General features: G+C 35.2%; 1 protein-coding gene across 6 annotated transcripts in view; it reads left to right on the top strand.

The window, feature by feature from the left end:
• CCDC66 (coiled-coil domain containing 66) overlaps nucleotides 1-22,151 on the top strand; it is a 49,754-nt gene that overhangs the window by 14,549 nt on the left and 13,054 nt on the right. For 4 of the 6 annotated variants that reach the window (XM_049640736.1, XM_049640739.1, XM_049640738.1 and 1 more), the window contains 8 exons: nucleotides 1,592-1,713; nucleotides 2,344-2,445; nucleotides 13,628-13,759; nucleotides 14,376-14,626; nucleotides 14,841-14,925; nucleotides 15,996-16,157; nucleotides 19,049-19,193; nucleotides 19,958-20,044. In XM_049640736.1, coding sequence (XP_049496693.1) covers nucleotides 1,592-1,713; nucleotides 2,344-2,445; nucleotides 13,628-13,759; nucleotides 14,376-14,626; nucleotides 14,841-14,925; nucleotides 15,996-16,157; nucleotides 19,049-19,193; nucleotides 19,958-20,044 — 1,086 coding nt within the window. Of the gene's footprint in view, nucleotides 1-1,591; nucleotides 1,714-2,343; nucleotides 2,446-13,627; nucleotides 13,760-14,375; nucleotides 14,627-14,840; nucleotides 14,926-15,995; nucleotides 16,158-19,048; nucleotides 19,241-19,908; nucleotides 20,045-22,151 lie in introns of all 6 variants that reach the window. The other 2 variants (XM_049640737.1, XM_049640742.1) reach the window with 2 other exon arrangements.

A 22,151-nucleotide genomic window follows, 5' to 3' on the forward strand; every position in this document is an offset into this window, starting at 1 on the left:
AAATAAATAAACATTAAAAAAAAAAATTAAAAGAAAAGTAAAAGCATAGAGATGGGCTTCATCTTGCACTCAACTAGAGAGTCCTGTGAGGCAGTCATATCGCTGATGAGACAGGTGATATAGAAAAAGAGATAAGCAGAAGAAATTGGGAATGAATTATTATGTTGGAAGTCAAAGTAGCAGAAGTTTGAAGAAATTAAATGTATGCTAACAGTATCTGAAGGTTTGGAGATTCGTTGTGTTTTTATATCATAATTTCAGCTTTAAATATTTTCTTTCAATACACATTTTGCTTATCAGACTGTAACACCAAACTTCTGAAGTAAGATGGAACTGCTTGGAAATGACTAAAGTGTTTTATGTTTTATTACCTAAAAAGAGTTTACTTTCTTCTGTTAAGAAAGCACCTTTCTCTTTGCTAAAGTCCTGCTTTCATTAATTTTCTTGAAATTTAGATTTATACATCTCTGAATCTTTTTAAAGTTTATTTTTAAGAGAGAGACAACATAAAAAAAAAAAAAAAAAATTAAAAAAAAAAAAAAAAGGGGGCGCCTGGGTGGCGCAGTCGGTTAAGCGTCCGACTTCAGCCAGGTCACGATCTCGCGGTCCTTGAGTTCGAGCCCCGCGTCAGGCTCTGGGCTGATGGCTCAGAGCCTGGAGCCTGTTTCCGGTTCTGTGTCTCCCTCTCTCTCTGCCCCTCCCCCGTTCATGCTCTGTCTCTCTCTGTCCCAAAAAAAATAAATTAAAAACTTTGAAAAAAAAAAAAATTAAAAAAAAAAAAAGAGAGAGACAACATGAATGGGGAGGGGCAGAGAGAGAGGGAGACAGAGAATCCCAAGTAGGCTCTGCTCTGTCAGTGTGGAGCCTGACGTGGGGCTTGAACTCGTGAGACCATGAGACCATGACCTGAGCCAAAACCAAGAGTCGGGTGTTTAACCGACTGAGCCACCCAGGTGCCCCTATACGTCTCTGAATTTTTAAGAACTATTGATTTGGGACCTTGTTGTTATATTAGTTTGTTAGATACAAGATTTTGCTTTTTCACTTTTCAGCGGTTATGAATAATAATGGCATTTATTACATACTTAATTTGTGCTAGGTCCTATACTGAAATAGGCACTATTCTCATTTTACAAAAGAAGAAACTGAGTTTTAGAAAGGTGAACAGTGATTTGCCCCGTTACACAGATAGGAAGTGGTTGAACTAGGATTCGATTACAGGGTTCTCTGAATCCAGAGGTCTCACTTTTCAATCTCTTTGTAATACCTGAGTGAACATTATAGGAAAGTAGAACTTCAGAATAATTAGCATGTTATAAAATACGTTCTGAAAAAATTGCTTTTTATTGCCAATTGTGATAAACATTTTTACATCCATCTGTGCCATACATAAGTTTGGTTCTGGTTAAATGTTTTCTTTTATTCCATATTTCTTAAAATTCTTCTCTGTTTTGTGAGGTAATCTCCCTAAAAAACAGTTTTGATTAGATCTGTGTTGGAATCTGCACTCTTTAAGAAGGTCATGATTTGTTTACATGATTTTTTTTTTACAGTTTTTATACATTTTTTTAAAAAAGGACATTATTTACAGATGAACAGGTTGCTTTAAAGAAGAAAGAAAAAGAAGCTTCTGAAAAATGGAACAATCCTTGGAAAAAATTTGAAAGTGATAAAAGAATATGGGAAAAATTTCAAATTCTTGACCAGTCTAAGGTAAGAGTATAAAAATGAAGCATTTATAGAATATAAGACATCTTAATTTTACTTTTTTAAATTCTAAGCCATGTTCATATCATAAAGGTTTTTAAAAAAATTTATTTTTCATGTTATTTTATCTCATTCATTCATTCATTCATTCCGTTAGTAGGCTTCATGCACAGCATGGAGCCCAATGTGGGGCTTGAACTCACAAGAGTTCAAGATCTGAGCTAAGACCTGAGCTAAGATTAAGAGTTGGATGCTTAACTGACTGAGCCATCCAGGCACCTCTCATATCTTATTTTAGAACAATTTTATTTTGAATTTAATTATGACCTCAGCTAGGTTCTATTTGCATTCTGTAAATTGTCTTACTATATAGATGAGTGTAGAGGCCTGAGGCACCTCCTTCAGGCTCCTGTAAAAGAGCTCTGCCTTTTTTTAGGTGACCACAAAACACTGCCAGTGACCATGTGGTATCCACCACAAGGTGGATATATCAACTTATAACAACAAGGTGGATACTTATATCAAACATAAGTATATACCAGGTGTCCCTTAAGTAGTGTTTTAGTGACCTTTAAATTTTGCCTAGGTTTAATATTATATAAAGAAAGTGTCCTTGTGTTTTCTCTTTGTTTTTAGACTTGTGCTAGCTCTTCTAGCATTCTGTCACAGTCTCCTTGTCAGGTAACAGTGGTCCAGGCTGATGGGCACCCACTAATTAGAGTTGGTCAAATTTTAGAGGTAAGTGCCATTACTTTGAATATATAAGCCTTTTAGTACTTGATCTCTATTTTCCTTGAAGGAGTGAATCTAAGTATTTTTATTTTATTTTAATTAACAGTTAATTTTTACTGAGTGCATTATGCTCCTTACATTTAAAAAAATATGAACTTTTCTTTTTTATATATATATAATAATTTTTCTTTCCTAGTGAACGTTTACAGTTTAACAAATGTGTTCTGAAAATAATGCAGTAACCTAAAGGGATGATTCTGGTGGTAGATGTTTTCAGCACTGGTAGATTTCTTATAGAACCCCTCCAGGTTAGATTGTGTGGCTTCCATGGCTGTTTGTTCTGCTCCATATAGGGCTGACTTGCCTACATCAAAGAGTTCTATAGTTGTTGATAATTTTACATTAACAAAAGGAATGAAATCTGAATTGTATTTTTCCACATTCCCAAAAGTACTTTGACTATTGAAAGGCAATAAATTAGTCTTGATAGAAGGCATTTTACAAAAATCTTAGTTTTGAAGGATAATTTTAAGTGTAAAGTTAAAGTGTAAAGTTTAAAAATTGATACATGCAGGGGCGCCTGGGTGGCTCAGTTGGTTGAGTGTCCGACTCTAGGTTTTGGCTCAGGTCACAATTTCCTGGTTTGTGAGCTGACAGCACATAGCCTGCTTGGGATTTTCTCTCTCTCGCTCTCTCTCAGCCCCTCCCCAACTTGTGTGTGCACTCTCTCTCAAAAACAAAATACTTTGATGCATGCAGATACTACTAAAAACTATAACTAAAACTGTTCATGAAGTTGGTAAGAATTGTTAGCTATTTACAGTTCAACATTAGGATTGAAGTATCTTTAATACTAAAAATGATAAGGTATTTTCAGTTACCAAAAAAATTTAGATTGAAATGTTAGTATATCATTTCTTACTGCTTAATTTTTACTATTTTTAGGTCATTTATTATCTGAGAGTAATTTATACTATGATTATTTTCTTAAATTTTTTTTAATGTTTATTTATTTTTGAGAGAGAAAGACAAAGCATGAATGGCAGAGGGGCAGAGAGAGAGGGAGACACAGAATCCGAAGCAGGCTCCAGGCTCTGAGCTGTCAGCACAAGCCCGATGCGGTGGTTGAACTCACAAACCGTGAGATTATGACCTGAGCTGAAGTCAGATGCTTAACCGACTGAGCCACCCAGGCATCCCTATACTATGATTATTAATGCAAATAAATAATTAGCCATTCGAGGTGACTTTTAGGTGTTTTTACATTTCGTATGTATTTTTAAATGACAGCGTGTGTCTTTTTTTTTATAATCCAAAAAACCAATAAAATTATTTATACTGTGGAGTCAGAGATGGGAATTGGGGTGGGAGAAGAACTAGAAAGTAAAACACACACTAAATGTAAGGCTGGACAACCAAGGCTTAAAGGGTATCATTATTCTCTTTTTTTTTTTTTACTGTTTAAATGCAGTTTTTATGCACTTATGTGTATGCATGTGGTAGGATATTGGAGAGATGCTGTTGAGGGGAAATGAATTAACTGTGTAATTTTAAAAAACCCTTCTTAAATATCTGAAAGCAGTTGGCTTCAGAAATCCATCCCATAGCCAGACTGTTTTACTATTAAGTTAACCTTTTTGTGTAATTAAGAGGAGCAAAAATTTGGTTGCAAGTAGAGTCACCAAGGCCAATTTTGTTAAAACATAAGGTAATGCATATAAAGTGCTTATTAGAACATTGGCTGACAAATAGCAAACACTCAATGAAAGTTTACTCTGTTTGTAACTTACAAAGCATATCTTTTTGGAGTCCAAGGCTGTTTGGCGTCAGTTCTCTCACCAGCTTCCCTTCTTCTTTCTTTTTTTTAAGTTTATTTATTTTGTGAGAAAGAGCAGAGGGGCAGAGAGAGAGAATCCCAAGTAGGCTTTGCACTGCCAGTGCTGAGCCTGACTAGGGGCTCGAACTCATGAACCGTGAGATTATGAGATCATGAATCATCCAATCATGAGATCAGACACTTGGAACTGAGCCACCCAGTTGCCCCTACACTGTGTAATTTTAAACTGTTGTGTTTCTAAGAAATTTACTTCTAGCCTCAACTTTTTTGAGAACATCTCACCTCCATGCAGACTTGGCTTTCCCTAATCACTACTCCTTGCTGGGAAACCTATTAAGTGAAGCAAGTATATTCAAATGCATTCTTTAACATGGGGAAGAAAGGGAGGTTATCACTCTGCTAAGTTTCTTAATGCTACCACCATACTATAGTTCTGCATTTGGCCAATAAAAAATTGTATGTTTTTTCCTTTTTAACCTTTTTTGTGGTAAAATACACAAAACATAGAATTTACCATTTTAATCATTTTTAAGTGTACATGTAGAGGGATTCAGTACGTTCATTTTGTCAGTCAACCATCGCCGCTGTCCACCTCCAGAATTTTTTCATCATTCCAAACTGAAACTATCCATTAAACAGTCACTCCCCATTTTTCCCTCCCCCTAGCCCCTGGCAGCCATTCTAATTTGTCTGTGAATTTGACTATTCTAGATACTTTAAGTGGAGTAACGTAATATTTGCTCTTTTGTGTCTGACATACTTCATTTATGCTGTTTTCAGGGTTCATCCGTGTTATAGCATGTGTCAGAGTCTCATTCCTTTTTAAGGCTAAATAATATTTCATTGTATTTATAATACTGCATTTTGTTCATCTGTCCAAATGTTGATGGATATTTGAATTGTTACCCCTTTTTGGCTATTGTGGAATAAAGCTGCAATGAACATTGGTGTACAGACAATCTCTTTGAGGCTCTACTCTCAGTTCTTTTGGGTAGATACCCATATGTGGAATTGCTGCATTGTATGATAATTTTATATTTAATTTTTTGTTAGGTTTTACCAATTTTAACTTGGTAACTTTATGTTTAACTATATTGTTTGCCATAGTTGTTCTACCATTGCACATTTCCATCAGCAGTGCACAAGGATTCTAATTTCTCCACATCCTCACCGACATTTTTGTAATAACTGACCTAATAGGTGTGAAGTGGTAGCTCATTGTAATTTTGGTTTACATTTCCTTAATGATTAGTGATGTTGAACATTTTTTTCATATGCTTATTGGCCATCTGTGTATCTTCTTTGGAGGGATGTCAAGTTTTGTGCCCATTTTTGAATTGGGTTTTTGTTGTCGTTGAGTTGTAGGCATTCTTTATTCTGGGTATTAATACCTGATCCGATGTATAATTTGCAGATATTTTGTACCATTCTTTATGTTGCCTTTTCACTTTCTTGATAGAGCCTTTTGATGCACAAAAGTTTTTAATTTTGATTAACTCCATTTTATCTGTTTTTTTTCCTTTGTTGCCTGTGCTTTTTGTCCCCTATCCAAGAAACCATTGCCAAATCTGATACGGAAGTTTTCCCCTATGTTTTCTTCTAAGATTTTTGTAGTTTCAGTTCTTATGTTTAGGTCTTTGATTTACTTGGAGTTAATTTTTGTATGTAGTGTAAGATAAGGGTCCAATTTTATTCTTTCACATATTGTGCATTGGTATCCAGTTTTCTCAGCACCATTTATTTGAAAAGATTGTCCTTGATGGTCAATCATGATGACTCAATGATGGTCAAAAATCATGTGACTGTATATGTGAGAGTTTAATTCTGGGCACTCCATTCCATTGTTCTGTATGTCTCTTTACGTCACTGTCTCACTCTTTTAATTGTCCAATCTTTGTAGTAGGTTTTGAAAGCATGAAGTATGAATTCTCCAGTTTTGTTCGTTTTTAAGATTGTTGTAGCTCTTCAGGCTTTCTTGAGATACCATAGGAATCTTAGGGTAGATTTTTCTATTTCTGCAAAATGCATCAAGTTTTTCATAGAGGTTGTGTTGAATCTGTAGATCACTTTAGGTAATTTTGACAATATTAAGTTTTCTGATTCATGAACACAGAGTATCTTTCCATTTATTTGTGCCTTCTTTAATTTCCTTCAGCAGTGTTTTACAGTTTTCAGTGTACACATCTTTTGCCTTCTTATTCCTAGGTATTTTATTTTTGGTGCTATTATACATGGAATTGTTTTCTGTCTTTTCTTTCTTTCTTTCTTTCTTTCAAGTTTCTTTGCTTATTTTGAGAGAGAGAGACAACATGTGGGAGGGGCAGAGAGAGAGAGAATCCCAGGCAGCCTCTGCATCATCAGCACAGAGCCGAGCCCGTGCTTGTAAGAACAGCAAGTTGGTCCTAAGTAACATATATCAGGTGCCTTGTCCAACAGTTGGGAAATATTTTTCTCAGGCACACATGGATATTTACAAAAGGTGATTTGTGTTAGGCCATGAAGAAAGGCTCAGATAAAATTTAAATAGCTATTTTGCAGTGATCTCTGACTACAAGTAACTTAGAAGTTTTAGAGATTTAAAAAAAGGTTTTTTTTTTGTTTTTTTTTTTAAACATTTATTCATTTTTGAGAGACAGAGAGCAAGCATGAGTAGGGAAAGGGCAGGGAGAGGGAGACACAAAATTCGAAGCAGGCTCCAGGCTCCGAGCTGTCAGCAGCAGAGCCTGACCCGGGGCTCAAACTCACTAACTGCAAGATCATGACCTGAGCCAAAGTCAGACACTCAACCGACTGAGCCACCCAGGCTCCCGTGCAAAAAGAGATTTTTAAGTACTACATACGTATTTGGAAATTAAAAATCACACTACTGAATAACTTGAGTAAAAAAATCATAGTGGAAATCACAAATACTTGGAACAGAATTACAGTGTATACGCACACATCAGAAACACATCATAAATTCAAGAGAAAGTGTATTAGAAAAGAAAATCTTTAAATGCTAGGTGTCTAAAGAAGTTAGAAAAAGAACAACAGAATAAATTTTTTTTTATGTGTATTTTTGAGAGAGAGGGTGTGCATGTGCACATATGCACAAGTGGGGGAGGGGCAAAGGGAGAGGGAGACACAGAATCTGAAGCAGGCTCCAGTCTCCAGGCTGTCAGCACAGAGCCCAACGCGGGGCTCGAACTCACGAACTGTGAGATCATGACCTGAACTGAGGTTGGACACTTACCCAACTGAGCCACCTAGGCGCCCTAAGAACAACAGAATAAATTAGAAGAAATCATGAAAATAAGGATACCAGTCCTAACCTAAAGCTGAAAGTTGCCTGTTTGGAAAGAAGTAATAAATCTCTAGGAAAGATGATCAAGAAGATAAAAATTATGAGTGGCATAATTACAGAGAGTAATCAGTAGTGAATATCTTATGCCAACAATTCTGAAAACCTTGGTGAAATGGAGAAATTACTATAAAAATTATAACTTAAAGGAACTGACTTAAAAGGAAACAGAAAGCTTGAATAATCCTGTTACTGTCAATGGTAGATCTAGTTAGAAAGATTTTCCCACAAGAGATGCAAAATACCCAAGTGGTTTTACTAACAGTTTCTACCAAACTCTATTCACATGATCAGGCAGTAAAAATATGGAATAGCTCCCAATTCATTCTATAAGACAGTGTAAACTTGGTATTAAAGCCAGAAAAATACAAAACAAAAAAGGAAAATAAAGTTTATTTTGTTCAGGAATATATACCCAAAAATTCTAAAGAAAATATTCCCAATTAAAATTTAGTAATATACAGAAAGGCGATAATATATCATGACTAAGGCAGATTTTTGCTAGGTAGTTAAGGAAATATTTTAAAATCCACAATAGGGAAGAGAGAGAGGGAGGAAAGCAAACCATAAGAGACTCTTTAAAGATAGAGAACAAACTGAGGGTTGATGGAGGGGCAGGGGGGAATGGGCTAAACGGGTGATGGGCATTAAGGAGGGCACTTGTTATGGTGAGTACTGGGTGTTACATGTAAGTGATAAATCACTAGTTTTTACCCCTGAAACCAATATTATGCTATATTTTAACTAAAGTCTAAATAAAAATTTGGAGAAAAAAAAATCCATTTTCTTATAGACTCCAAAATAAAATAAAATCCAGAAGTATATTATACCATTTTAATAACAAAAGAAAACATTTCAATAGGTGCAGAAAAAGCACTTGATAACATTTAACCCCAGTTAAGGAATTTCCAATTGAGTATTTAAAAAAACAAATCAAAACACTACCACATGTTGGAAAAACTGGATAGCTACATGCAAAAGAATGAAAGTGGACCACTTTCTTACACCATACACAAAAATAAACTCAAAATGGATTAAGGACCCAAACTTGAGACCTGAAACCATAAAAATCCTAGAAAGGAGCGCAGGCAGTAATTTCTGTGACATCGGCCATAGCAACATTTTTTTTTTTTTAGATTTCATCTCAGGCAAGAGAAATAAAAGCAAAAACAAACTATTGGGACTTCCTCAAAGTAAAAAGCTTCTGTATAGTAAAGGAGATAATCAACCAAACTAAAAGACAACCTACTGAGTGGGAGGGGATATTTGCAAATGACAAAACTGATAAAGGTTTAGTGTCCAAAATAGATAAAGCACTTATGCAAGTTCAACACCAAAAAAACCCAAATAATGCAATTCAAAAATGAGCAGAAGACATGAATAGACATTTCTCCAAAGAAGACATACAGATTGCCAAAAGACATATGAAAAGATACTCAGCATCGCTTATCATCAGGGAAATGCAAATCAAAAACAGAAACGAGCATTGGTGAAGATGGGGAGGAAAAGGAACTCTCATGCACTGTTGGTGGGAATGCAAACTGGTGCCGCCACTGTGGAAAACAGTATGCTCCAAAAATTAAAGGTAGAACTACTATATGATCCAGAAATCGCATTACAGGGTATTTACCCAAAGAATATGAAAATACTAATTTGAAAGGATATATGCATTCCAGTGTTCCATTGCAGCATTATTACAATAGCTGAATTATGGAAGCAGGCCCAAGTATCCACTGATAGATGAATGGATAAAGAAGATGTGTTATATATGTACAGTGGAATGTTACTCAGCCATAAAAAAGAATGTAATCTTGCCATTTGCAACAACATGGATGGAGCTAGAGAGTATAACGCTAAGTGAAATAAATCAGAGAATGACAAATACCATATGATTTTACCCAAATGTGAATATAAGAAACCAACAAAGAAAAAAAAGACAAACTGAAAAATAGACTCTTAATTATAGAGAACAAACTAGTGGTTACCAGAGGGGGGATAGGTGAAATAGGTGGAGGGGATTAAGAGTATACTTGATGAGCACTGAGTAATGTGTAGAATTGTTGAATCACTATATTGTACATCTGAAACTAGTAGAACATTGTATGTTAACTATACTGGAGTTAAAAAACAAAACCCTAAAGCTAACATCCTAAGTGAGAAATTTTAGAAGTATTCCATAAAGAGATAAGATGTTCAAATTATTATTTGTTATTGATTGGTCCTAGCCAGTATAGCAAGACAAGGGGACAAAATTAAGTCATAAGAACTGGAAAAGAAAAAATAAAATTGTAATGATTTTTCATTTATATAGAAATAAAACCTAAAACATCTATGGACAAAAAGCGAGGATTAATAATTTGAAAGGCCATAAAATTTTAACAAATTTCATAGGTTCAGATTACACAGAATATGTTACCTGATCACAGTGGAATTAAGCTAGCTATCAGTAACAAATAGTAAAAAGAAAATTTCCAAATGTTTAATATTTAAGCAATATAGTTCTGTATGAATGAAAAACAAAGTATATGAACTCTGAAAATGAAAATATTGCTTATAAAAACATGGGTTTTCTGTGCTTAGAGGTAAGTTTATAGACTTAAATGCATTTCTCGAAAAAGGAAGACTGGAAGACAAAACATTAATGATCTAAGTAATTCATTCAAGAAGTTAGAGAAAGAACAGCAAAAATTATACCCAAAACAAGTAGAAGGAGGGAAATAAGATCAGAGTGGATATTAGTAAAATTAGAAATAAATATACAGAATTAAGAGATCAACAGTAGTCCTTTATAAAGGTGTTTAAATTGATAAACCCCTTGTGAAGACTGGCATGAGTGAAAAAGGGGATACCACTAAAGGGTCTATGGACATTAAAAAGGTAAGAATGGGAGCACCTGGTAGCTCAGTTGGTTGAGCATCTGATTTCAGCTTAGGTCATGGTCTCACGGATCGTGAGTTTGACCCCCACATTGGGCTCCCTGCTGCCAGTATGGAGCTTGCTTCAGATCCTCTGTCCCCCTCTCCCTCTACCCCTCCTAAGCTTGTGCTCACTCTTTCTCAAAAATAAGCTTAAAAAAAAGGTAAGAGAATACATGAACTTTTGTCAGTACGTTAGAGAATTTATGAAAATGGACAAAATATTAGAAAAAACAAATTACTAAAATTGACACATGAAATGGAAAATCTTGGTGAACCTATTTATTAAAGAGCTGGAATCCATCATTAAAAATCTCACAAAATAAACCCAAGGCCCAGACATTTTTATTGGTGAATTCTTCCACATAATTAAAGTAGAAGAGAAAGCTTTTCAAGGTTTATGAGAGTGGAATAAACAAAACCTGATACTCAAAGCTGATAAGACAAATATTTTGATATGAAAACTTGACAGTACAAGAAAGAGAAGAATTTTAAATGGCACATCATGATGAGTTGGGTTTATTCAAGGAACACAGGCTGGGTTTAACATTCAGAAGTCAATGATACTCCCTTGTATTTTGAGGAATGACAGGTAGATTTAATCAAAGGGTTAAGATATAAAAATATGCTGACATCAAGGACACAACACTGGTGGCCCAAATGTCCACCAACTGATGAATGGATAAAGAAGGTGTGGTATATATTTATACATACACACACAATGGAATGCTACTTGGTGATGAAAAGTAATGGAACCTTGCTGTTTGCAACAATGTGGGTAGAACTGGAGGGTATTATGATAAGCGAAATAAGTCAATCAGAGAAAGATATCCTATGATTTCACTCATGTGCAATTTGAGAAACTCGACAGATGAGCATAGGGGAAGGGAAGGAAAAATAAGATAAAAACAGAGGGAGGCAAACCATAAGAGACTCTTAAATACAGAGAACAAAACTGAGGGTTGCTGGGGCGGGGCGGGAGGGTGGCAGTGGGTTAAATGGGTGATGGGCATTAAGGACGGTACTTTTGGGATGAGCACTGGGTGTCATATGTAAGAGATGAATCACTGGGCTCTACTGAAGCCAAGACTATATGTTAACTAACTTGAAAATAAATTTAAAAAGTTCTCTTTGGGGGCACCTGGGTGGCTTAGTTGGTTAAGTGTCTGACTTTGGCTCAGGTCACGATCTCAGGGTTTGTGGGTTTGCGCTTTCTCTCTCTCTCTCTCTCAAACTTTAAAAAGTACTCTGCGAATATTACTGTTAGATTATAAAATACATGGAGAAAATATTTGCAAATTACCTGATAAAGGGCTGTATCTAGACTATATCTTTTAAAACCCCGAAAATTTAGTAATTTTTAAAATTTCTTTAAGTTTATTTTGAGAGAGAGTGTGAGCAGGGGAGGGGCAGAGAGAGAATCCCAAGCAGGTTCTGTGCCATTAGCATAGAGCCTGACATGGGACTCAAACCCGTGAACCATGAGATCATGACCTGAGCTGAAATTAAGAGTTGGATGCTCAACCGACTGAGCCACCCAGGTGCCCCAAGAGAAAATAATAATTTTAAGTGTTTCCTAGTAAGTTAGAGAAGTAAAACGAATTATTCAAGTGGTAAGGAAGTTATAAGACATCCTTGAGTAGGAAGTGGAAGACTGAATTAAAAACTGATTTTTTAAAAATTATTTTTTAATTTACATCCAAATTAGCATATAGTACAACAGTGATTTCAGGAGTAGATTCCTTAATGCCCCTTACCCATTTAGCCCATCCCTCCTCCCCCAGCCCATCCAGCAACCCTCTCTTTGTTCTCTATATTTAAGAGAAATGAACTCATTAAGTTTTCCATAGGGTTGTAAAGACACGTATACAAAACATTTTGTGAGTGGTTTTAGGAATTTTCAAGGGTAATTTTGACTTGTACCTAAAGTGAATAATTTGTAACTCGACTGAAATTTGAAACCACGTCTAGTTAAATCAGACTTAAACAGATGACAGAGTCTAAAATGATTGAGTGCCATGTTGAGAAAGTCTTGTAAGGAGGTAAAAAGGGACATTTGCTTCTTTTCCATTTTGATCTTCAAAATCATATTTCTAGAAATAGAATTGTTGAATTACTTGAAGATAATGCTTCTTTTGAAGTGACTCTTTTAGGCTTAAGGAAATGTGACGGTTTTTATCTCTTTAAAACATGTAAGAATACATGAGATACTAAAATTTTTTCTTGTTGTATAAATATTTCCTTCCTTTAACTAGAGCAGTTTGTCAATTGCCATTGTTTCTGTTAAAAACAAAGGTAGAAAGTAGCATTATGAGATATATTGTGACTGTACTGGTCTATGAAGCTGTTTTTTTTAATTATGTCCTGCAGTTATTTCGTGTAACAGTACGTTTGTTACTTAGCTGGTGCATTTCAGGACAGTTTGAGTAGTATATATTATTTTCTTTTTGTTAGAGTATCCTAAATTTTCATAGATTAAGAAGCAACAACAAATTTTTATGCTACTATTTTAATTTTTGTTTTTTTCTTAGAATTCAAGGACTTAACCTAGACACAATATGTTTATCTTATTGAAACGTCATCTACTGTGATAAGGCTGTAGCAGTATAAATGGAAAAGAGGGATCTCTAGAGAGACATTGTGATTCAATAGAGAAAGCCTCTGGTACTCATATCTTCCTGGCTCTTGGTCCAGAGGCAGTATTTCCTGTGTTCTGAATCCAGATGTAAAACAGTATTTTACATCTAACTTAAATGATCAGTAACTCCTTTCAAAGTCTAAATGAGACTATTAGGAAAAACTTTTAAAAATCTTATAATTATTTTAGAAAAAGAATTTTTTATTATAAAATTACTTTTTTTACATTTAGTTACCTTACTGTGTTCTCTACTTCTGTATGTTACAAGTATGATTCTAGAAATTGGAATAGATCTATTTAATTGTATAACTCAAATTTTTTTCTTTAAAATTATTGCTCCTCTTAGAGATCAGTGCCTTTCTGCTTAAATCTATATAAATTCTTGGCAAGATTTATAAATATAAAGTGGTTACAAAAAGAGAAGCGAACTTCAGCTAGTATCGATGACTCTTGTTTAGGAAGCAGTACCACTGGAGCACTCTTTCAATGCTGTGAAACAAGAACAGCAGAGAAAATGGATCGAAGATTTGAACAAACAAACAGAGGATGATCGGCAAAGAAAAACAGAGGAAAAAATTACATCTTCAAAGGTAAGGTGGCAAATATATGTGGATATAAAGGTGAAAAAAATAATTTCAAAGTCTTTAATCATAAACCTAAATATATCCTGAAACTATTTGACAAGACTACACTATACAAATTCTTACACAGTTGTTCTTCTGAAACTTTTATTGAACACATTTAGTAAGTGTGATTTTGCATAGCTTCTTAAAACTAACTTCTTAGGAATTTCCTAATTCTTTGAATTTCTCATGTTCTTGAAGCTAGTTACCGAAATGTATATGGAATCAATAAAGAATGTAGTTTCATTAATTTTATTCTTATTCTGTTCTGTGGTAACTTTTAAAAATCGTGTTTGAGGGGCGCCTAGGTGGCTCAGTCGGTTAACGATCCGACTCTTGATTTCGGCTCAGGTCAAACCATGATCTCATGGTTTGTGGGTTTGAGCCCTGCATCGTGCTGTGCACTGACAGTGTGGAACCAGCTTGGGATTCTCTCTCTCCCTCTCTCTGCACCCCCCCTCCCCTACAGAATAAACAAATAAACATTAAAAATTTTTTTTTTTTTAATTGTGTTTGTTGTATAGGACTTTATACATGTGAACAATTGGAAAAATTCTTAGTAATTCTTACTTATCATGATTAGGGTGAGGAACATGACAGATGGACAATGCATTTTTGTTCATTAAAGAACTATCCTGCTTCTCAGTCTCAACTCTCCTCTCGGTCAACATACAACCAACCAGAGTACTTCTGTGTCTCTCCGGAGACTCAGGAACTGGCTGATATCAACAGTGTTTATACACCTATGAGTGGAAGCCACGTTGAACCTTCAGAGGAGGAACATATAGCAAAACCCCTTAGAGATACAACTATGGCAAACAGTCAGAAAACGAAGTAAGTTTATTCTTCAGTATTGATGTTTAAGAAAGTCTGTGCTTTATTAAAAGAGCTGTTGTTATATTTATAATATGTCTTAATTGATTTTAGGTTTGGTATTTTTGTTTAAAGTATAAATGAATAGTGGATATATCTGAAACAAAAGTGATTTAGCACCTTGTTAAACCCACCTTTTGGGGGTTTTGAATAGCTAAAGTGTCTGTCTTGACAGTTTTCTCCGTTCTATGACTGCTCTCTTGGACCCAGCTCAGATTGAAGAACGTGACAGGCGACGACAAAAACAGTTAGAACATCAGGTATTGCACTGTAAAATATTGTTCTTTGCCTTAATAAATAATAGTCATAGCCAGTGGATGCCTAAATAAATGGCAGTTAAAATTTCAGTGTAAATGTGTAGCACAGGCCCTGTCCAATCCTGTGATAAATCTAATTCTTACTTCAACTGGCATTATATTAAAATTACATTCATGCTAAGAACTAGACAGTATCATGTAGTACAGCCAGCCACCTGCCTGCCAGAAGAGGTCTTTAATATGTAAGTTGCACATATGAAATGGCACTAAGTCTTAAGTTAGTATTGGTTATTTTTTTTCATTGGTTTAGTTCTCCTGAATTCTGTTCAGGATAAGAATTAGTTCTTTGTAAGGGAATTATATAGGGCATTGAAGTAGAATTCTGATTGAGAAATCTAGCAGACAACGTAAGAAAGGAGACAGATTTAATTTCTCTTCTAATTTTAGTCTAACACTAAAGGGACTTAAAATTCTGAATAATTCTTTAAAATCACTGATACATGAAGAATTCAGTTTAATTAAAAATGTTACTCTTGGGGCGTGTGGATGGCTCAGTCGATTGAACGTCTGACTTTGGCTCAGGTTATGATGTCAGGGTTTGTGAGTTTGAGTCCTGCGTCGGGCTCTGTGCTGACAGCTCAGAGCCTGGAGCCTGCTTCAGATTCTGTGTCTCCCTCGCTGTCTGCCCCTCCCCCACTTGTGCTCTTTCTCTCTCTCTCAAAAATAAGTATTACAAACTTTTTTTAATAATGTTACTCTTAGTTTAGTGAACAGACATTTATAGAGTATCTGTTGCTTACCAGGCATTATGCTAAGCACTAAGCACTCAGCTGTTTCTGGATTAGTTCTTCTAACAGCCCTCCTGGGGTTAAAGAAAAAGCATATGTAGAACTTGACAGATGAGATGGGAGAAATAGATTGGGAATTTGACAATTTAACTTTACTTATATATGTAATGCTGTATTGTGTATCATCTGATACTGATAAGCTTATTTTAGGAATATAAACAAATGCTAAAAATGGATTTTTTTAATTTGTAACAGTAATTTGTGTCATTTATGATTTATGACCAGAAAGCTATCACTGCTCAGGTAGAGGAGAAACGCAGGAAGAAACAGCTGGAAGAACAGCAAAGAAAGAAGGAAGAACAAGAAGAGGAGTGTCGCTTAGCACGGGAGCGAGAAGAAATGCAGAAGCAGTATGAAGAAGACATACTTAAGCAAAAACAAAAGGAAGTAAGTATTTATATATTAAAAAAATTTTTTTATTGAAATACAGTTGACACACAATGGTAGTTTCAACTATACAAAATAGTGATTCAGCAGTCCTGTATGTTATGTGTGTTCACAAGTGTAGCTACCATCTGTCATCATACACACTATTAGGGTACCATTGACTATATTCCCTATGTTGTAGCTTTCATCCCCATGACTTATTCGTTACATAACTGGAAGCCTGTTCCTTCCACTCCTCTTCACCCGTTTACTGACTCCATCCTACTACCAGTTTGTGGGGCTGTTTTTGTGTTTGTATGGGGTTTTTTGTTTTGCTTTTCATTTAATATTTTTTAGATTCCACATGTAAGTGACTTCATATGGTATTTGTCTTTCCCATCTGACTTATTTTGCTTAGCATGATACCCTCTAGGTCCATGCATGTTAGTGCAAATGTCAAGATCTCATTCTTTCTTATGGTCGAATAAAATATAGAATATGTATACACCACATCTTCTTTATCCATTCATCTACCTATGGATACTTCGGTTGCTTCCATATTTTAGCTGTTGTAAATAATGCTGCAATAAACATAGGAGTGCATATCTCTCTTGTTTCCTCAGGCAGATACTCAGTAGTGGAATTATTGGATTGTATGGTAGTGCTATTTTTAGTTTTTTGAGGAAAGTTCATACTGTTCCGCAGTGGCTGTACCGATTTCCATTCTCACCAACAGTGTATGAAAGTTCCCTTTTCTCTACATCCTCACCAACACTTGTTATTTCTTGTCTTTTTGATATTAACCAGTCTGACCAATGTGAGATGGTATAATTATGGTTTTGATTTGCATTTCCCTGTCGTTGAGCATCTTTTCCTGTGTTTGTTGGTCATCTGTGTCTTTGGAAAAACCTCTATTTGAATCTTCTGCCCTTTTTTTAAAAAATCAAGTTATTTGAGGTTTAGGTTGTTGTTGTATAACTTCTTTATATATTTTGGATATTAACTCTTTTTCACATACATTGTTTATAGATAACCTTCGCATTCAGTAAGTTGCCTTTTGTGGATGGTCAGAACTATTTTATTTTGATGTAATCCCAACAGTTTATTTTTACTTTTGTTTCTGTAGCTTGAGGAGACATATCTAGAAAATTGTTGCTAAGGTCAGTGTCCAAAAGGTTACTACCTATGTTTCTTTAAGGAGTTTTATGGTTTTAGGTCTCACAATTTAGATCTGTAATCCATTTTGAGTTTATTTTTGTGTATGGTGAAGGAAGTGGTCCAGTTTCATTCTTGTGCTTGTAACTGTCCAGTTTTCCCAGCACTATTTGTTTAAGTGACTTCTTTTTCCCATTGCATATTCTTGCCTCTGTTGTAGATTAGTTGACCATATTAAGCATGGTTTTATTCCTGGGTGCTCTATCCTCTTTGATCTCTGTCTGTTTTGTGCCATTACTATCCTATTTTGATTACTAAAGCTTTGTAGTATATATACTTCAAATCTGAGATTGTGATGCCTTTAGTTTTGTTCTTCTTTCTCAAATTACATTGGCTATTTGGGATCCTTTGTGGTTCCATACAAGTTTTAGGATTATTTGTTCTAGTTCTGGGAAAAATACTATTGGTGTTTTGATAGGGACTGCATTGAATCTGTAGATTGCTTTGGATAGAATGGACTTTTAGCAGTGTTAATTCTTCCAGTCCATGAACATGGTAATATTTACATTATAAATAATATTTTAGAGTAAAAAATGGATTTTTTTAAGCTTATTTATTTTGAGAAAGAAAGCATGTTTGAGTGGGGGAGGGGCAGAAAGAAGGGGAGAGAGCAGCCCAAGCAGGCTCCATAAGTAGCACAGAGCCTGATGTAGGGCTTGATCTCACAATGGTAAGATCATGACCTGAACCAAAATCAGGAGTCCGATGCTTAACTAACTGAGCCACCCAGGTGCCCCAGTAAGAGTCTTTTCAAAAAGAGTAGCTCTCTGGTTAGCTAGGAAAACATCTCTGTTAAGTGGCACAGACAGCATAGGTATGGTTGTGTCAAGTACCATGTCATACAGTGACATTTGATTGCCAAGGATTTGGGAGGTTTAGAGAAGAGCCTTAGAGCCTTTTCTCTGGAGCTGGGAGATGGGTCTAAGAGCCTGCATTTTCTTGATTTTTCCCATTTGCAGCCTTCACTCCACACTTAGCTGATGAAACAGCATATGGTCGGGGTTCTAATTTGATTATGTTGAATAGGCTGAGCTAACTACTCCTATGAAATAACTGTATACATGAAAAAAATCTAAGTATCACGTGCTTGAATTGCAAGAAATGGCCATAAACCTTATAGGTTTTTTTTGTTTTTATTTTAAAAAAGTTTTTTAATGTTTATTTAGTATTGAGAGAGAGAGAGAGAGAGAGAGAGGGACAGCACAAGCAGAGGAGGGCAGAGAGAGAGAGAGGGAGACAGAATCCAAAGCAGGCTCTAGGGTCCGAGCTGACAGCACAGAGCCTGCCTGATGTGGGGCTCAAACTCACAAACTGTGAGATCATGACCTGAGCCAGAGTCGCTTAACCGACTAAGCCCCCCAGGCGCCCCATATAAACCTTGTGTTCTACATCTTAATCTATTTTTACTCTTAATGGAATTCTGATGGAATTGACCATTGGTTTTAGAAGCTTTCAAAACTTTATTATAAATTTGAGTGGGTAAAAGTGTTCTTAAATTTGTGATCTAATACAGATAAAAAGATATTAAATACAGAGAAAAGATACTAAAATGTGAGCTTCAAAAGGGAAGGAACTTTGCCCAGACTGTTCTCCCAATATCTTGAATAGTGTCTGACACATAGTAGCTTATCTACTCAGAATTGTCAAGTCTGTACGTGTTTGATAATTGTATTTAATACCTTTGTGCACCTCAATAGGAAATCATGGCTCTCAAGACAAATGAGCTATTCCAGACAATGCAAAGAGCACAAGAGCTAGCACAGAGACTGAAACAGGAACAGAGAATCCGAGAATTGGCTCAAAAGGGACATGACACTTCTGGATTGATTAAAAATCTTGGCGGTAAGCGCTTCACTAGTATTTTACTTATGGGGTGCCTGGGTGTCTCAGTCGGTTGAGAGTCCATCCAACTCTTGATCTCGCTTTACCCCATGACTCACATTTCATGGAATTGAACCCTGCGCTGGGCTTGGTATTCTTTTTCTTTCTCTCTCTCTCTCTCTCTCTCTCTCTCTCTCTCTGCCTCTCCCCTGCTCATGCACCATGCTCTCTCTAAATAAATAAACTTAAAAATAATAAAATAATTAAAAAGAATTTTACTTACAGTATCTTTTGAAGATGCTTTTAAGTAATTTCTTATTTTTAGTGCCTAACACACCTATTAACTAAATGTTTTTTAAGGAATTTCAGACTTTGAGCTATTGGAACTCTATAATGCTTTTTTTATTTGAGAAATCGCCTTAAGAGTATACTAAATGTTACATTTTCTAGTAATCTTAAATTCTCTTTATGTTTTGCTCGCAGTAGGGAAAATGTTTGCTTTTTTACCCAGTTTTTGGAGAAAAATATTAAGTGATCTCCCTAAAATTCAATAACAGATAAAAATGCAGGTAAGTTTTTGTAAGAAACTTTAGGATAGCCCTTTTAAATTTGTATTGCAGTGTTCACACTTCCTGATTACACCAAACGTCTTCTTTGTATTTAGTTGCTGCTATACATAATTTCTGTTAATATTTCTGAAGTGTCATTATGTTGGATAACATATTTCTCTTGTCAGTTAATACAAGTGGAATATAATGAATCTACTAACAACATTTCAAATTTAGGACATGGCTTGGATGATGTCAGTGATAAAATGAATATATGTATCAACTCTACAACCTCTCCCAAAAAGGACACTGCTGTGCAAACAGGTATTTGTTTAAAAGTTGTGATTTGGTTTAAGATATACTTAAAATTAACATCACAGTTAGAATTAAGCTCAATTTAAAATTGAGCTCAATTTAAAATTCATTTAAAAAAATGAAAGGAATTCAAGGTTTTCAGTAAAAATAAGAAAATAAAGGGATCTCTTGGCTTTTCATTTCTTTGTAACAGCTTTATTGAGATATAACTCAGATAACATAAAATTACCTCTTTTAAAGAATACAATGCAATGTGTTTTTTCTAGAGTACAATTAGAGTATATTTAGAGTTGTGCAAACATCTCCACAATTTTAGAACACTTTTATAACTCCAGAAAGAACCTCTGTATTCATCAGCAGCTTTTGTCCACTTCCTCCCTCCTCTCTAGTCATAGGCAACCACTAATCTACTTTCTGTTACTCTAGATTTGTCTGTCCTAGACATTTCACATAATTGGAATCATACCATATGTGGTGTTTTGTGTCTGGATTATTTCTTTGCATAATGTTTTAAGGTTCAGCATGTTATAGTGTGTACTTCATTCTTTTTTATCATTGAATAATATCCCATTTTGTGCATATACCACATTTTGTTTATTCCTTCATCAGTTGATGGACTTTTTGGTTAATTACACTTTTTAATTACAGATATGCTATGAACACTCATGCAGAACTTACGTAGACCTGTATTTTCAGGTTTCCTGGGAGAAAAGAGTAACATTGCTGAGTCATATATAACCAACTTTATGTTTAGCATTTGAGGAACTACAAAACCATTTTCCAAACAACTGTATCATTTTATATTTCCATCAGCAGTGTATGAGGGTTTCAGTTTTTCTGCATGTTCCCCTGCACTTATTCTCATGGTAGTGAAGTGGTATGTCATTGTGGTTTTGATCTGCATTTCCCCAGTGACTAATGATGTTGAACATCTTTGTTATGTGTTCATTTTAAATTTTAAAAAGTTGATAAGGTAATATCCATGTTGGATATTATTATCAGAGATCTCCATGCTTACTGTGAATCCTTTCCTCTTTATTTATCTTTCTAGGAAAAATTTTTTTAATATAATTTTTTTAATGTTTAATTTTGGGAGAGAGAGTGTGCATGGGAGCGTGCGCGGGGGAGGGGCAGAGAGAGAGGGAGACACAGAATCCAAAGCAGGTTCTGGGGTCTGAGCTGCCAGCACAGAACCCGACATGGGGCTCGAACTCACTAACTGTGCGATCATGACCTGAGCCGAAGTCAGACACTTAAGCGAGTGAGCCACCCAGGCGTCCCTCTTCCTGGGAATTTTTTATGAACTTGCAGGAAACCCCTTTATCTTTTCACCTTTTTAAATTGAGATATAGTTGACATACAACATTTTTTCAGTTGTACAATAGTGATTCTATATTTGTATATGTTGAAAAATGATCACAGTAAGTCTAATTAGCAGTTTCACCATCGATTACAGAATTTTTTCTTGTGATGAGAACTTTTAAGATTTACTCGCAACTTTCAAATATAGAATTATTTTTAACTATAGTCACTGTGTTGTACATTACATCCCAAGACATATAACTGGAGTTTGTACCTTTTGACCGTTCACCCATTTTGCCCTTCCTTTTACCCCAACTGCTGCTCTTGGCAACAGTATCTGTACTTATGAGCTTCTGGATATATATATATATTTTTTTTTTTTTTTGACTATGCGTGGTTTTTTAAGATTCCACATAGAAGTAAGATCATTATGCTATTTGTCTTTCTCTTTTTTCACTTAGCATAATACTCTCAGGGTCCATCCATGTTGTCACAAATGGCAAGATTTCATTTGTTTTTATGGCCTGATAATATTCTTTGTGTGTGTGTGTGTGTGTGTGTGTGTGTACACACACTACATTTTCTTTATATTTGTCCGACACTTAATGTTGCTTCCTTGTCTTCACTATTGTAAATAATGCTGCAGTGAACATGGGAGTATATATATCTTTTTGAGTTAGTGTTTTTGTTTCTTTCAGTTAAATACCCTGAAGTGGAATTGCTGGATCATGTGGTAGTTCTACTTTTAATTTTTTGAGAAACCTTTGTACTGTTTTCCATAGTAGAAATGTACCAATTTATAATTCTCACAGTG

Source organism: Panthera uncia, chromosome A2 (genome assembly GCF_023721935.1).
Source record: "Panthera uncia isolate 11264 chromosome A2, Puncia_PCG_1.0, whole genome shotgun sequence".
Classification (NCBI taxonomy): domain Eukaryota; kingdom Metazoa; phylum Chordata; class Mammalia; order Carnivora; family Felidae; genus Panthera; species Panthera uncia.